Below are 15793 nucleotides of genomic sequence, written 5' to 3'. Positions count from 1 at the left end.
TGAAAGATATGTGGACAAGAAGAGAAGGCTCAAGGCTCTCTTTACAAGGAAGGTAGCCTTCAAAATGGTCTTGGAAGAAATGGCGCTTCAGGAGGAAGCAGTGTAGAAAGGCAGACACAAGCCTAGACCTAGTATTATTTTTTTAAGAAGGGTAGCAGTCTGGTCAAAGTATCTGACATATGGAGCAATACAGAAGGAAGGTGAGACTGAAAAAGAAAACTATATCTAAGCTAGAGATTTGTAGCCATTTGGTTGCATTCTCTCTCACTGGGCTTGTTAAAGCACAGATTGCAGGCCCTGCTACCACAGTGTCTGATTCTGGGAGAGGACCCCAAGAACTTGCATTTCTAGTGTATTCTCAGCTACTGCTGCTGCTGCTGCTGCTGGTGGTTGTTTAAGGACAACACTTTGAGAACTACTTCTACAGAATCGAGACTACAGAGAAACTCCAGAGCTGTATCAAAAGTTTGAGTTTTACTCAAAAGCAGCTGGGAAACATTGAGAGTTTGGTGAGGAAGGGCAATGACAAGCTGCTGCTTGAATATTATGAAAATGGCGATGGATAAGACAAAGTTGACTTAGAGATGATAGTCATCTCTCTGCTTCAGAAAGTGATAAGCATGATGGGATACCTGTGTTTGAAGTGAGGGGAGGTAATTTGAGGGAGATTAATGGCAGTGTGTCTTTTATAATAATTTTAAAAATTTATATATTCACTTTATATTTCGATTACACTGTATATGTGCATTATCTTCCTTAACAAAAGGATGAGAAGTACATCATACTGTTTAAATAATAAATAAAAAATATTTTATGCTGGGATGAATCTGGCTCAAAAGAACTCATTCTTTAAAGTTTTGAAATACCTGAAGTTCTACTTTCATATTGCTTATACTGTTTGCATAATAAAATAAAGAAATATGTCATACATGGTCTCTCTCTGAACTGCTCCCAGTTCTTTAGTTCTCAACTTTTTTTCCCATTGAGTTTATTGGTACTTTTAAAGTATACAGTACAGTTACATTTATCATTGGGATCTTGTACCTTTACATGTAAGATCTTTGTTCTCAATTTTCCCCATACCCCTGCCCTCCCTTCACCCCCCTCCAACCTCCCCTATTTAAAAAGACTTTGTTTCCATTTTTTTCTTTTCTCATATTTTTTCTTGTCCCTTATTTCCTTTCTGTTCCCCTTCCTACTTCCCCTACACCTTTGGCCCTTTTCTTCCTGTTTGACATTATCAGTTAACAGTTTGGATCTTATACTTTCAGTATTTCATACCGGAGAAACTATTTGGTATTTACACATATGTGTATTATTTATTTCACTTAAGAGTATGGCCTCAATATGCATCCATTTTCCTATGAATAACTCTAGTTTCTCTTTCTTTATAGCTGAGTATATTCCATTTTATATAAAAAGCACATCTTCTTTTCCAGTCTCCAACTGATGGGCAATTGGGCTGTTTCCAAGTTTTAGCTATTACAAAGTGTTCTTTGGGTGAGCATATAATGCTGTGGTATGATTCTTTTAATTCTTTTGGAAAGATACCCAGCAGAGGGATACCTGGGTCAAATGGAACCTCTAATTCTAGTTCTTTGAGTTATCTCCATATTGATTTCCACAGTGGTTGCACCAGTGTGCACTCCCTCCAACAATGGTGAAGTGTTCCTTTTTCACCACAACCCCACCAACATTTGTTATTGGTTGATTTCTTGGTAGCTATTCTTTCTGGGGTGAGGTGGAATTTCAGTGTTGTTTTCATCTGCATCTCTCAAATGACCAGTGATGTTGAACATTTTTTCATATATTTATTTGCTACTTTTACTTCTTTGAGAAATGTCTGTTGATTTCAGAAGCCCATTTTTGAAATGGGTCTTTATATTTGGGAGGCCTGATTTTTTTGAATTCTTTATATATTCTAGATAATAGTCCTTTGTCTGAGGAGCAGCTGGTAAAAATTTTTTCCCACATTGTAGGTTGAACCTTAGCTCTGTTGGTGGTTACTCTTGCAGTGCAGAAGCTTTTAATAAAATGAGATCCCAGTTGTTGAATCTTTGTTCTAGTTCTCGTTCTACTGAGGATTTGTTCAAGTCTTTTCCTATGACATTGTCTTTGAGAGTTCTGCCTAATTTACCTTCTAGCAAGTTTAGTGTTTCACTTTTAATATTTAGATCTTTAATCCACTTGGATTTTTGTTTAATGCATGGTGAAAGATAAGGGTCTTGTTTTAATCTTTGGCAAGTTAGAATCCAGTTTTTCCAGCACCATTTATTAAAGAGGCTATCTTTCCTCCACTGAGGATGATTGGCTCCTTTGTCAAAGATGAGGTAGCTGAGTACATATCAAGTTGTTTCTGTATCTTCCAATCTATTCCACTGATCCTCAGTTCTTTTTCTTTGCCAATACCATGCTGTTTTTATCACAGTGCCTTTGTAGTATAATTTCAAGTTGGGGCTTGTGATACTCTCTGCCATGTCTCTGTTGCCTAGAATTGCTTTTGCTATTCTAGGTCTCTTCTGGTTCCAAATGAATTTTTGGATTATTTTCTCTAGTTCTGTGAAATATACTGTTGGAATTTCAATCGGGATTGCATTGAATCTGTATAGCAGTTTTGGAAGTATGGCCATTTTTACTATGTTGATTCTTCCTACCCAGGTGAGGGAATATCTTTCCATTTTCTTATATCCTCTTTGATCGCTTTTTTCGGAGTGCTGTAGTTTTTAGTGCAGAGGTCTTTAGCTTCTTTTGTTAGATTGATTCCTAGATACTTCTTTTTTTTGGATGCTATTATGAAAGGAATTGTTTCCCTAATTTCTCAGTCTGTTATTTGTGTACAAGAAGGCTATTGACTTTTGGGTGTTGACCTTGTATCCAGATACTCTGCTGAAAGTGTCAATTAAGTCTAGAAATCTTTTGGCAGAGTTTTTTGGTCTTCAATGTAGAGTATCATATCATCAGCAAATAATGACAGTTTAACTTATTCCTCTTCTATCTTTATTGCTTTAATTTCTTTCTCTTGTCTAATTGCTGTGGCTAATGTTTCCAGAACTATATTGAACAGGAGGGGGGATAGTGGATATCCTTGTCCCGATTTTAACATGAAGATTTTCAGTTTTTGGCCATTTAGTATGATGTTAGTTGTTGGTTTTTCATAGATTGCCCTTATCAAGTTGAGATAAAGACCATCTATTTCAATTTTCTATAAGTATTTTATCATGAATGGGTGTTGGATTTTGTCAAATGCTTTTTCTATATCTATTGAGATGGTTATATGGTTTTTGTCCTTGACTCTGTTAATATAGTGTATTACATTTATTGATTTACATATGTTGAACCACCCTTGCATCCCTGGAATAAATCCGACTTGGTCAGGTGGTGTGATCTTGATGACCCTCTGTATTCTGTTTGCCACTATCTTATTGAGGATTTTTACGTCTGTGTTCATTAAGGAGATTAGCCTGTAGTTTTCTTTTTTTGGTTGGGTCTTATCCTGGTTTGGAAATCAAAGTAACACTTGCTTCCAGGGATGAGTTTGGAAGTATTTCTTATCTTCCATTTCATTGAAAAATTTAAAGAGTAGTGGCAGTAGTTCTTCTCTAAATGTCTTATAGAATTCAGCAGTGAAGCCATCAGGACCTGGGCTTTTCTACATTGGTAAACTTTTAATTATGTTTTCAATTTCACTGATTTTAATTGGGGTGTTTAGAGTTTTTTTTTATCGTCTTTGTTCAACTTTGGTAATTCATAAGTATCAAGAAATCTGTCCATTTCTTCTGTGTTTTCCATTTTATTGGAGTACAGATTCTCAAAATAGGTATTAATAATCCTCTGGATTTCTGCTGGATCTGTTGTGACTTTATCTTTTTTTTCTTAATTGCATGGATCTGAGCCTTTTCTTACCTTTTTTTGACAAGTTTGGCTAAGGGTTTATCGATTTAATTTATTCTTTTGAAAAACCAACTCTTCAATTCACTGATTGTATCATTTTCTTAGTTCCATTGCATTGATTTCTGCTCTGATCTTTATAATTTCCTCCCTTATTGGAGCTTTGTTTTTTTCTTGCTCTATTTTTTCTAGGAGACTGAGATTCATCATTAAATTGTTTATTTGAGCTCGTTCTGTTTTTCTAGTGCGAGCATTCACTGCTATGAATTTTTCATGTCGATCTGCTTTTATTGTGTCCCATAGATTCCTGAATGTTATATTGGCATTATCATTTATTTGTAAAAACTGTCTAATTTCTTCTTTAATTTTCTCTGTGACCCATTGATTGTTCAGGAGAGTGTTGTTCAATTTCCATGTGTTTGTGAAGCTTTTATGGTTCCTTATACTATTGATCTCCAGCTTAATTGCACTATGGTCTGATAATATACATGGGATAACTTCAATTCCTTTGCATTTATTTAAACCTGTTCTGTGTTCTAGTATGTGGTCTATTTTGGAGAATGACCCATGTGCAGCTGCAAAAAATGTATATTCTGATTTTATGGGATGGAACACTCTGTAGACATCTATTAAGTCCATTTGTTCAAAAGCATGGTTCAGTTCTAGTATTTCGTTGTTGATTTTTTTTGTGTAGATCATCTGTCTATTTGTGACAGTGGGGTATTTAGGTCCTGTACTACAATTGTATTAGTGCTTATTTGGTTTTTCATGTCCCTTAATATTTGCTTTATATAGTTGGGGGCATTAATATTTGGTGCATATGTATGTATGATTGTCATCTCTTCCTCTTGGATTGTTCCCTTTGCAAGGATGTAGTGGCATTCTTTGTCTCTCTTAATCAGTTTTTGTTTGAAATTTACTTTGTCTTCAAATAAGGTAGCTACCCTTGCTTTTTTCTGGGATCCTGTTGCATGGAGAACTGTTTTCCATCCTATCACTTTCAGCCTATGAGTTTCTTTTTGAACTGGGTGTGTTTCTTGTGTACAATGTATTGTCATATATTGCTTCTTAATCTAAGCTGCCAGTCTATTTCTTTTGATTGGTGAATTGAGGCCATTGACACTGATGGTTATAACTGATATGTATTGGCTTATCATTGTCATGTTATTGTCCTCTTCTTGTTGGCTCTTTTTAATCCCCCCCTTTAGTTTCTTGCCTTGCCTAGTTGATTTGCTCTGTTGGGCCTCATGGTGGTGTGACCTTCATTGTTTTTTTATACGATATTGTTTATAGTGCTGCTTTGGTATTCATGAAGTTTCTCAAGTGTTCTTTGTCATGGAAGTATCTTATTTCCCCATCCATTTTGAAAGAGAGTTTTGCAGGATACATCAGTCTAGGTTGAAGGTTGTTTTCTCTTAGGACTGAAATACCTCACTCCAGGCTCTCCTTGACCCAAGGTTTTCTGTTGAAAAGTCTGCCGTGATTTTTATGGGCTTTCCTTTACATATGATTTGTTTATTTTCTCTAAGTGCTTATAGCATTTTATTCTTCTTTTGGAGTTCGGGGATCTTGATTATTACATGTTTAGGTGTAGATCTTTTTTTATTATGGCTACTTGGAGTCCTGTATGCCTCACCTATCTGTATGTCAAATTCTTCCCATCTGGGAAGTTTTTTGTCATTAATTCTGTGAACAGCTTTTTTAAGTCATTTGTATTTTCTCCTGATACTTGATGGATTCCTGTAAGTCTTATGTTATTCTTCTTTGCATCATCTAGTTGTTGCTGTATTGATTTCTTATGATCCCTTACTGTTTTTAGGAGATCTCTCTTTTCATGGTCACTGACTGCAATCCTATCTTCAGTATCTGAGATTCTATCTTCACATTCGTTTATCCTGCTGTGACTGCTTTCAATAGAGTTTTTAATCTCCTGGATATCTGTTTGAATCTGTTTCATGGGTTCCCTTTCTTTCCTATGTTTGGCATTCATGATTTCCATTTCTTTCCTATGCTGGGCATTCGTGGCTTCTGTCATGGTCCTGAGCTCGTCTATTTTTTGTCAGTTTCTCTTCTAGGTCTCTAATCATGTCTTTCATTGTGCCTACCAGCTCTGTAGTTATCTGGGAAATTATAGTTGTTTTGAATTTTTCTAGAGCCTGATTGATCTGTTTTGTTACTTCCTGTGCTGTGAGTTCAGGGTGTCCTGGTGGTTGATTGTCAGACTTTTCCACCTTGTTTCCTTTAGAATTTGCTGTTGTTGCACTGGAAGTCTGTCTTTGTGCCTTCTTTAAGTGTTTTCTCATTTTTACTTTTGTTGTTGGCCTGTTCTTGGTTTAATTCCTGGGTTAGTACTTTGATCATCCTGATATAGCTGCTCTTTAGGTTTTGAGTCTCTAATGACTTGTAGACACTTTCATTTTCATAATATCAGAAGGGGCAACTCATTAAATCAATCACAACCCTTTAACCCAATTGATAAAATTAGCAATATGATAGCATCAAGCACAGCTTAGAAAATGACAGTTTGTGGTAGTTATTAATCTATCACCTTTATCCACATGAATTAAATAAAAATTGAGAACCAGCCCAAAATATGTTCATAGTGAATAAACTCTTCAATATAGCAACTTTATCCTTCAGGATGGGGATTTAGAAGGAGTTTGGAGGAGAGGGATAGATAGAACAGGAGAAGGTTTCAAGTGAAGCCAGAGGACACAGGATGATCACGCAAACTCTAGAAAACTGTTGAAGACAAAAGGGAAAGACAGAGTGCAAGAACAAAGACAACTTAACAGTAATAAGGAAGCTATAAATTATACTCACTTTTCTTTAAAACTAATGACACTTGAATGAAGGAAAAAGAGGAAAGAAAAGAAAAAGAAGAAATCCGAATTAGGGCAGGAACAGGAACAAAAAGTGTTATGAAGAATAATGTGGGGGGGGCAAGAGACTGAGTGGGAAATGAAAGAAAAAGAAGAATTTGCAGAATGGGAAAAATAAAATTTCAAAAAGAAAAATTAAAAATAGGAAAAGAAAAAAAAATGGAGCCTGTTTTCAGGGTATATCTCTGCTATCACAATACACAGTGTGGGCAGCAATGTGCAGAACTTAAGTAATTTAGTCTCAGCAAGCCATTGGCAGACCCCTGAGATTCAGGCTGAATTCTGGCTGCAAGGCCCAAATTGAGCTCCCTGACCTCCTGCAGGGTTGAACTCTGCAAGGTTCTGCTGCAGGTTCCAGCTTTCCTTCCCTTGAAGATAGTCCAAGTTCTAATGGAAGGTGGTGATCTCTCCATTTTACTAACTATGGATGTCTGATATGCCTTTATTGAAGTTTTTCACTTCCATTCTATCATCTGGAGCTCACTAAAATGGCTTTTATGACCACCTGTGCCTCTGCAAGGTGGATCCAGGTACTGGCACAAGCAGGAGGCCTGAAAGCACGGGGGTAGGGGAGATGCTGCAGAGGTGTCCGTGTGGCTGCGGTGTTCTTACCAGACTTCTCTGATGAAGGCCTGGGGCACTAACAAGCTCCCCTTGTACCTAGGCAGTCCTCACCGAACTGCTCCAATGAAGGCCTAGGGTACTGGCAAGCTCCGCATGTAGCTAGGTGTTCACCAGTTTCTTTAGTTCCCTTCTTTGAGACAGTGTCCCTGTAGGAGCTTAAATATTGACCATTGACCTCATTGGAGTAATCTAGATATATATAAGTATTTCAGTAGGACAAGTTAATAGAAAATATCTACTTTGTTCTGCTTTTAATGTAGCTTTTATTGAGTAACTCTTGTTTAGTAAATTGTAGTGAAACTTGCAGATTGTATTAATTGTGAAATTATTGGAAAAGGGGAAAATATATAGACATATAGTAGTTCTAACTTTTCTTTTTCTTATATAATGTATATACATTCTTGCCTATGGTGAATTAAGAATTTATTCAGGGTGATTAAAAATGCAATGAATGTTTAATTTTTTAAAAAATCATAGTAGTAAAAGATGCATTGTCATTAATCACTTTCAAAATACTCCCCCTCACTTTAAACATACTTATTCTGTTGTTCTTTTTTTTTTTTTGTACTAGGGATTGAACTTGGGTCCTTGCACTTGTGAGGCATGCAGTGACACCAGCCACTGAGCTAAATCCCTGGCTCTATCCTGTTGTACTTGCCACTTTCTGAAGCAGTTCTGGAAGTCGTTTTTCATGAGTATCTTTAGTTGCACCATCATGGCTGCCTCAATATCCTGAATCGATTCAAAAAACTTGTCTTTCGTGGTCATTTTCACTTTGGAAAAGAGCCAGAAGTGGCATGGTGCCAGACTGGTGACTGAGGTGGATGAGGATGCACTGTAGCATTTTTATGAGCCTGCCTTTGTGTTGGATGTCACTTGGCAGCAGCATTCACTGACTTTTCAATCACATCTCATAAAGACATGAAAGAGACTTGCAGAACTGCTTCAGAAAGTAGCAGGCATGATGGGATGTGTGTTTGAAACTAGGGGGGATATTTTGAGGGGAATTAATGACAATGTGTCTTTTGCCATAATAAATTTTTAAACATTTAAGCATTCACTGTACATTGTGATCATATCTCATATAGAGTACTAGATATGTACTGAAGACTGGATTCCATCTTTACCAGAAAACAAATTATGAACATGGTATAGGGAAAAAAACAAAAGACCTGAGAAAGAAATACTCTCAAACATTAAAGTGTTGAGGTTAATCTTAAAACCCATTAATGTAGATCAAGGATCAGCAGACCACAGCCCCTGGGCTAAATCTGGCTGCTACTTCTTTTTATATAACCCACCAGCTAAGAGTGCCTTTTTTCAGATGAATATTTGCAATCTATTTGATGATAAGGAATATAAACTTTGAAACGCAACTAAGTAAATATCCCCTCCCCCAAAGAATCCCATTCTTTCATTAGTAAACCTGCATTGCAACAAGTGTACTCAGTTACTGTTATTCTTGATTTTTTCCAATCATATTATGTGGTAATCTGTTACACACATAGCTACCAATATACTTGATTGTGCTTCTTAGCCATAAAGCCTAAAATATTTAAACTGGGTGTGATGGTGCATGCCTATAAGCCCAGCACTTGGAAGGCTGAGGCAGGATGATTGCCATAAGTTCAAGGCTACCCTGGGCTACATAGTGTCATACCAGACAATGATTATAATCATTATGTATCACAAATATATATCAATAAAAATGTTTTTAAAATAGCTGCCAACCTTTGGTATAGGTTAGGCCATTTTTTCATTTATCTGTGTGGGCTTCTCCCTTTGCTAAATAAATGTGTTTTTCCCCCCAGAAATGTGCACTTGATACATTCATACCTAGCCTGTGTTTTAAATTTATTTTGACTGTGTAGTATTTGAGTATTGTTGGATCACAGACTTAGAGAGATTTTATGTTATTATTGCTTGTTTGTGTCTCTTTTGCTTAAGGTTACTAGCTGATGAATCATTTACTAAGAGTGTCAGTATTCTAAAATATACTGTACAAAGCAATACAATGTATTTCTCATCGTGTTTGGGAACTTTGCCAAAAACAGCTTTAAAGAGGAGAAAACTACCTTTAGGGTGCTTCTTTCTGAGTAAAACAACTTGGCTCCCAAAGCACAGATGGCTAGAGTTTATTAGCCCCAAGTGGCAGCAGGGATTTTGAGGAAACTTTGTCAGTTCTCACCAGTAGATCTTCATTTTTGGTCCCTGTAGGGCTCAGGGGGGCGATGGCATTTGCATTGGCCATCCGGGACACAGCATCCTACGCTCGCCAGATGATGTTCACAACCACTCTCCTCATCGTTTTCTTCACTGTCTGGATCATCGGTGGAGGCACGACACCCATGTTGTCATGGCTTAATATAAGGTCAGTTTGGAACCAAGGCCAATTTTGTGTCTACAGATGTCAACGATGAACATTCTTGAGAGTGTGCAAAGGTGTAACTAAAGGGTGTGAGTAAAGATAAATGTGAAGGTGTAACTAATCATTCTCTGAAAAACCACAAGGTGGTGATGTTGTTTATTTTTCTGCTAGCTTCTCTAGATTTTAAAATGCGTGAGAAAATGAACAGGGATCTCCCAGTCATTCTTGGAGTTGTACAGAAAAGCAGACTTTAATAAACTAGTCTTTTCTACCTGAAACTTTTGTATTGGTGTTAAGCAGGGGTTACTAGGCTTAACCACTGCCAGCTGCACCATTTCTGGACTAGTGTGTCTCAGTGTGCAGCTGCAGATGGGGGCTTATTGGTGACATTCGTAATTATCACTAACACTTGTATTGCAGGTGTGTTTGAAATTCTACTTATATATTAAGATACTTATAGCATTCCTATAAGAGAGTGTTGGGGAAACTGAGACATAAAGCAACAACTTGCCCAAGGTCACAGAGCTCTAAGTGGATGAGCTAGGATTTAAACCCAGGTATTCTCACCACAGAGTCTATATGCTTCATCATTGTGCTGTACTTGCCTAAGGAGTGCAGCTGTGCTAAGGGCTACTGTAATGTCATAAAATTTCGAATGATTAGAATTTCAACTTCCTGGCATGATTTCAAGGGTTGGATTAAGGAAAATAATCCATCCTTGAGAATATAAATCTGAAGAAGAGAATTTATAGTCTCATGGCTTTAAACTTGAGACATAAGATTGTACCATCTTTATTTTGTGTAGCAAGATTAGGACAAGAAAGTTGATAGACCCTGCACATAGTTGAGAGCCTTTGTGTTCCATGACCTTTTCAATTACTTCCTTTCCTATTAGTCTGGTCACTCAGGTACTCTGGATGCTCAGAGCCTGGTGAAATCATATTCATTTTTCATGCTATTTGATAAATCATTTTCTGTTTTCCAACCCCCTCTAAACATATAAAGGGTCAAATAATTTTCCCCTAAGAGTAGAAGGTTGACTTATCAGTACTCCTCATGACCTTTTTCAAAAAGTAGGCTGATAAAACTGACTTACCAAAGGCTGAGAGCATGGACAGCTTTCCCTGAGGCACACAGGAGTGAGGATGCCCAAAGTAGGCTGGGAGCTGATGGGAAAAATTGATGATGGCTGTTGCCAGCAGTGACTGCTCTGGGGTTCATGTTGTGACTTCTTACTGTGTGCTAGGTATTATGTTCTAAGTGCTTTCTGTATATAGCCAGACCTGATAACTGTAGTTTCAACATCTGCAGATGCAGTCAACTGCAAATTGAAAATATTTTAAAAAGTAAATTGCACTTGTACTGAGCATGTAGACTGTTTTTTCCTTGGATTTCCTGGATAACACGACTGTATTTATATAGTGTTTGCATTGTATTTTATGTCGTATGTAACCTAGATGTGATTAAAAATATCCAGGAGGATGTGTATAGAGTCTCTGCAAATACTATGCCATTTCTATAAAGGACAACTGATTACATATTCATGCGTATGTACTGTAATCCTTGTTTTATGAGCGTTTTATGGATGAAGAAACCAAAACTTAAAGGGTTAGGTAGCTTACCTCTAGTCCCACAGTTATACAATGATGAGTTAAAGGTCTTTGCAACTCTGAAGTTTTAAGTTCTTTTACAGTCTCTTAGAATACCTGCATATAGCACCAGATTCCAATTTTGTGCAGCTTGGCCCTTTTATACAATTTAGAGAGCTACATTAATTTGTTCATACAAATTCAAGTATAAGATTAGCTATTTTATGAAAAATATATATGTGATTTTTTAAATAAAATGAAAAATTATAGTGTTTCAAAGTTTTCAAAAGCTCAAATAAAATCAGTACAAATAAATACAAATATCATGAAATCTAAAACAGTCACACATAAAATTATTTACTATCTGCCTACACAGGTTGTGCATCTCTAATCCAAAAATCTAAAATTTGAAATACTCCAAAATCTAAAACTTTTTGAGTACCGTGACACTCAAAAAGTGTCAGGCCAGGGATTTAGCTCAGTGGTTCCGCCGCCTGCCTTGCAAGCACAAGGTCCTGAGTTCAATCCCTGGTACAAAAAATAGTTTCATATTTTTAAAAAATTACTTCTATTGGTACATTTAATGTATACAATATGACATTCATTGTTGGAAATTTGTATCTTTACATAACCAATCTTGGTTCTTATTTTTTCCCCATTCCTCTGCTCTCCCTTCAACCCCTCCCTCCCTATCTACAAATACTTTGTTTCCATTATTTTTCATTTTCTTATATTCTATTTCCTTCTTTCCTTTCCCCTACTCCTCCCATTTTTAAGGCATTTTAGATTAAGGATGCTCAACTGGTAAAACTTATGTAAATGTAAAAAAAACCCTCCAAAGTCTGAAGCACTTCTGGTCCCGAGCATTTCAGATAATGGAATGCAGTCTATAATACTTTTCTAAAATCTGCCTGCTTTGTGATCTCTCCTTCATATAATAGTTTCATACTATTATGTACCGAGAGAATGGAAATGTATATAAATCTTTTCTCTAGCATAGGTGATCAAATTTTGCCAATACTGTTGATATTTCAGTAAAGATTCAGTCTTACTACTCTTTATTGGTAATGTCATAAAAATTATGGGAATTGTCAAATTTGGAAAAACTTTTTCTCTCAAGTTTCTTTCATATGTGAACCAGATGATTTTAGGATATAAAAGTTTTCTTCAGCATAATTTTTGAAAAACTTTTTATTTTGAAATAGTCACAGATGCACAGGGAGTTGCAAAAATAGAACCGAGAGGTTCCATGTATGTTTTACCTGAAGGTTCCATCTTACACAACTATAGTATAGTCAGGAGCTAACATGGGCTCAATGCATGTGCATAGTTCTGTGCCATTTTATCACACATAGATTTATGCAAGCACCATTACAGTCAAGATATTACAAAACTTCCGTTAGCATGAAGATGTCCCTTGTTCTACCCCACATGTCACACCCACCTCTTTACTCCCCAGAATCCCTAACTCCTAACTGTCTCTAATTTGCTTTCTATTACTATAGTTTTTTAATTTCCAGAACTTTATAGAAGTGGAATAATATAGTATATAATCTTTTGAGATTGGCTTTTCTCCCTACTCAGCATAATACCCTGGAGATCCACGTAGGTTAGGTGGTTGTATCTATCAAGAGTTTGCTCCTTTTTATTGATGAGTATATCCATGGTATGTATACTAGACTTTGTTTGACCATTCACTCCTGAAGGACAGCTAAGTAGTATAAAGATTTTTGCATTTGCTAGGCCAGACAGTAGGTGTATGTTTCATTTTGTGAGACTGCCAGACAATTTTCCAGAGTAGCTGTCCCATTTTACATTACCAATAGTAGCATATGAGAGATCCAGTTTCTCAGCACCCCTGCCAGAACTTGGTATTATTATTATTATTATTATTATTATTATTATTATTATTACTGTTCTTCATTCTAGCTGTTCTCATAGATGTGTGCACATATCTCATTGTGATCATGATTTGCCTTTTTCTCGTGGTTAATGATATTGAACATCTCTTCATGGGCTTATTTCCCATTTGTATGCCTTCTTTGGTAAAATAGCTGTTCAGGTCTTTTGTCCCTTTTCTGTTTTTTTTTTGTTTGTTTGTTTTTTTGGGTACCGGGGATTGAACTCGGGTCCTTGCGCTTGCAAGGCAGGCCACTGAACTGCTGAGCTAAATCCCCGGCCCTTTTGTCCCTTTTCTAATCTGATTTTTAAAATTTAGTTTTGAAAGTTCTTTGTTCTAGATAATAGTCTTTTTTTTCACATACCTGGTTTGTAAATATTTTCTCACAGTCTGTAGCTTGTCTTGTAATGCTTTTAATAGTTTCAGATAAAATACAGTCTATTTCTATTTTATGGATCGTGAATTTGGTGTCATATCTAAGGACTCTTCACCAAGTCCTAGGTCCTGAAGATTTTCTTAAAGTTGATATTTCTTTAAAATTTTTTAGTTTTATGGTTTACATTTAAGTCTGGAATCCCTTTTGAGTTATTTTTGTATAGGATGTGAGGCATAGGTGGAGGTTTTACTTCATATGCTTATGGTTACCCAGTTGTTCCAGTATGATTTATTAGAAAGACTATCCTTATTCCACTGAATTACTTGTTCTCCTCTTTCAGAAATCAGTTGTCTGTATACATAAGGACTCCTTTCATTCTGTTCCTTAAATTTATGTATCTATCCCACCAATAATGCCATACAGTTTGATAATTGTAGTTACACAGTAAGCCTTGGCATCAAGTACAGGGATTCCTCTTGCTTTATTCTTCTTTTTCACAATTGTTGCTTTAGTTCTACTCCCCATAAATTATAGAATAAGCTTGCCTGTATCTAAAATAAAATTCTTGAATTTTAATTACACTAAACCTATATATCAGCTTGAGGAGATGGATAACTTTATTATAGTGTGCTTCCAAAATTTTAGACCTTCCTTGACTTCTGTCACTAGTATTTGGTAGTTGTTAGCATACAAGGCCTGTGCATGTTTTGTTAGATCTTATATTCTGTCACCTTCTTGAACTCACCTGTTCTGGGAGGGGCTCTGGTGGATTTTTGTTTTGTTATATTGCTTTGTAGATTCTTTGGGACTTTCTACATAGACCGTCATGACATTTGCAAGTAGAGACAATTTTATTTCATCCTTTCCAATGAGTGTCCTTTTGTTTTCTTTCCTTATTGCTCTGGCTGACTTTCGGCCCTATGTTTATAAGTGGTGTGAACAGATGGTCTTGCCTCGTTCCCAATCTTCAGAGTGAGACATTCAGTCTTTTACCACCACGTGTCATATTAGCAATGGGGTTTTTGTACATAATTCATTATCAAGTTTAGGAAATTTCTATCTTGTTTGATTTTTGATAATTTTTGCTGTGAACACATGATAAAGTTCATACTTTTTCTGCATCAGTTGATATGATCATATGGTTTTTCTTGTTAAGCTATTATGAGCAAAAACTCTATGAGCAAATATTTTGTTAAGAATTTTTATGTCTATGTTCATGAGAGATATTGGTCTGTGTTTCTCTTTTTTTGTGCTGCTTTTGTCTGATTTTAGTGTCTGGGCAGTGTGACCTCACAGCACAAGTTGGGACATATTCCCTACTTTTGTGTTTTCTGGAAGAAATTGGGTAGAATTGGTGTTGTTTTCTTTACCTTTTGGTAGAATTATCCAGTGAAACTATCTAGGCCTGGAGGATTCTTTTTCAGGACTTTTTAAAACTATGTAATTACAGGGCTATTCAGATTATCAATTTCATATTGTGTGGGTTGTAGTACTTTGTGAAATTGGTCAATTTATGTTCATAACATTCCTTTATTATCTTTTTTATATCTGTGGGATCTAAAGTGATATATTCTGTTTTATCCCTGATAGTTTTTGCTATTTTCTTCTGGATAATGTGTATTCCCTGCCCCACTTAGTCTTGCTAAGGGTTTTTCAGTATTATTGCTCTTTTCCAAAAACCAGCTGGCTATTTCATTGATTTTCTGTCTTGTTTTTTTTTATTTTCTATTTAATTTATTTCTGCTCCTGTCTTTATTTCCTTCCTTATGTCCAACTCTACCCCAACAACATAATGAAGCAAAGTATGCCATTTTTGAAAAATATAAGGTGTTCATTGTTTTTCCAGATGTGTATAAATAATAAATGTGCAGGTATAGAAACTGACATTTACAAAGATTGCATCAAGAGAAATTCCCTCCAAAATAAGACAGTAAGACTAATTGGTTTTTCTAGATTGTAGTGTTACCTGCTGACTCTTTTCTTTTTTTTTTTATTTATTTTTGGCGGGGGTACTGCCCATCATACCCAGGGTCTTGCCCTTGCGAGGCAGGTGTGGTGCCACTGAGCTAAATCCCCAGCCCTGGCCATGACTCATTTCTGTAACCCAAGTTCTTATTTTAAATTGATTCAGAAACCCCCTGATGTTCAGTGTGGTGTTGGCCCCTG

The 15793-nt window shown here is 36.2% G+C and overlaps 1 protein-coding gene across 1 annotated transcript in view; it reads left to right on the top strand.

Annotated features, from left to right (window-relative positions):
- The window catches only part of Slc9a7 (solute carrier family 9 member A7), a 139391-nt gene that overhangs the window by 89545 nt on the left and 34053 nt on the right, over window positions 1-15793 (top strand). The window contains exon 12 of the mRNA XM_010643485.2: window positions 9612-9765. Within this exon, the coding sequence (XP_010641787.1) occupies window positions 9612-9765 (154 nt within the window). The remainder of the gene's footprint in view (window positions 1-9611; window positions 9766-15793) is intronic.

Source organism: Fukomys damarensis, unplaced genomic scaffold, assembly GCF_012274545.1.
Source record: "Fukomys damarensis isolate Sample0158 unplaced genomic scaffold, DMR_v1.0_HiC HiC_scaffold_39, whole genome shotgun sequence".
Classification (NCBI taxonomy): domain Eukaryota; kingdom Metazoa; phylum Chordata; class Mammalia; order Rodentia; family Bathyergidae; genus Fukomys; species Fukomys damarensis.
The sequence above is the reverse complement of the archived record's forward strand: the minus strand, read 5'-3'. Positions and strand labels throughout refer to the sequence as shown.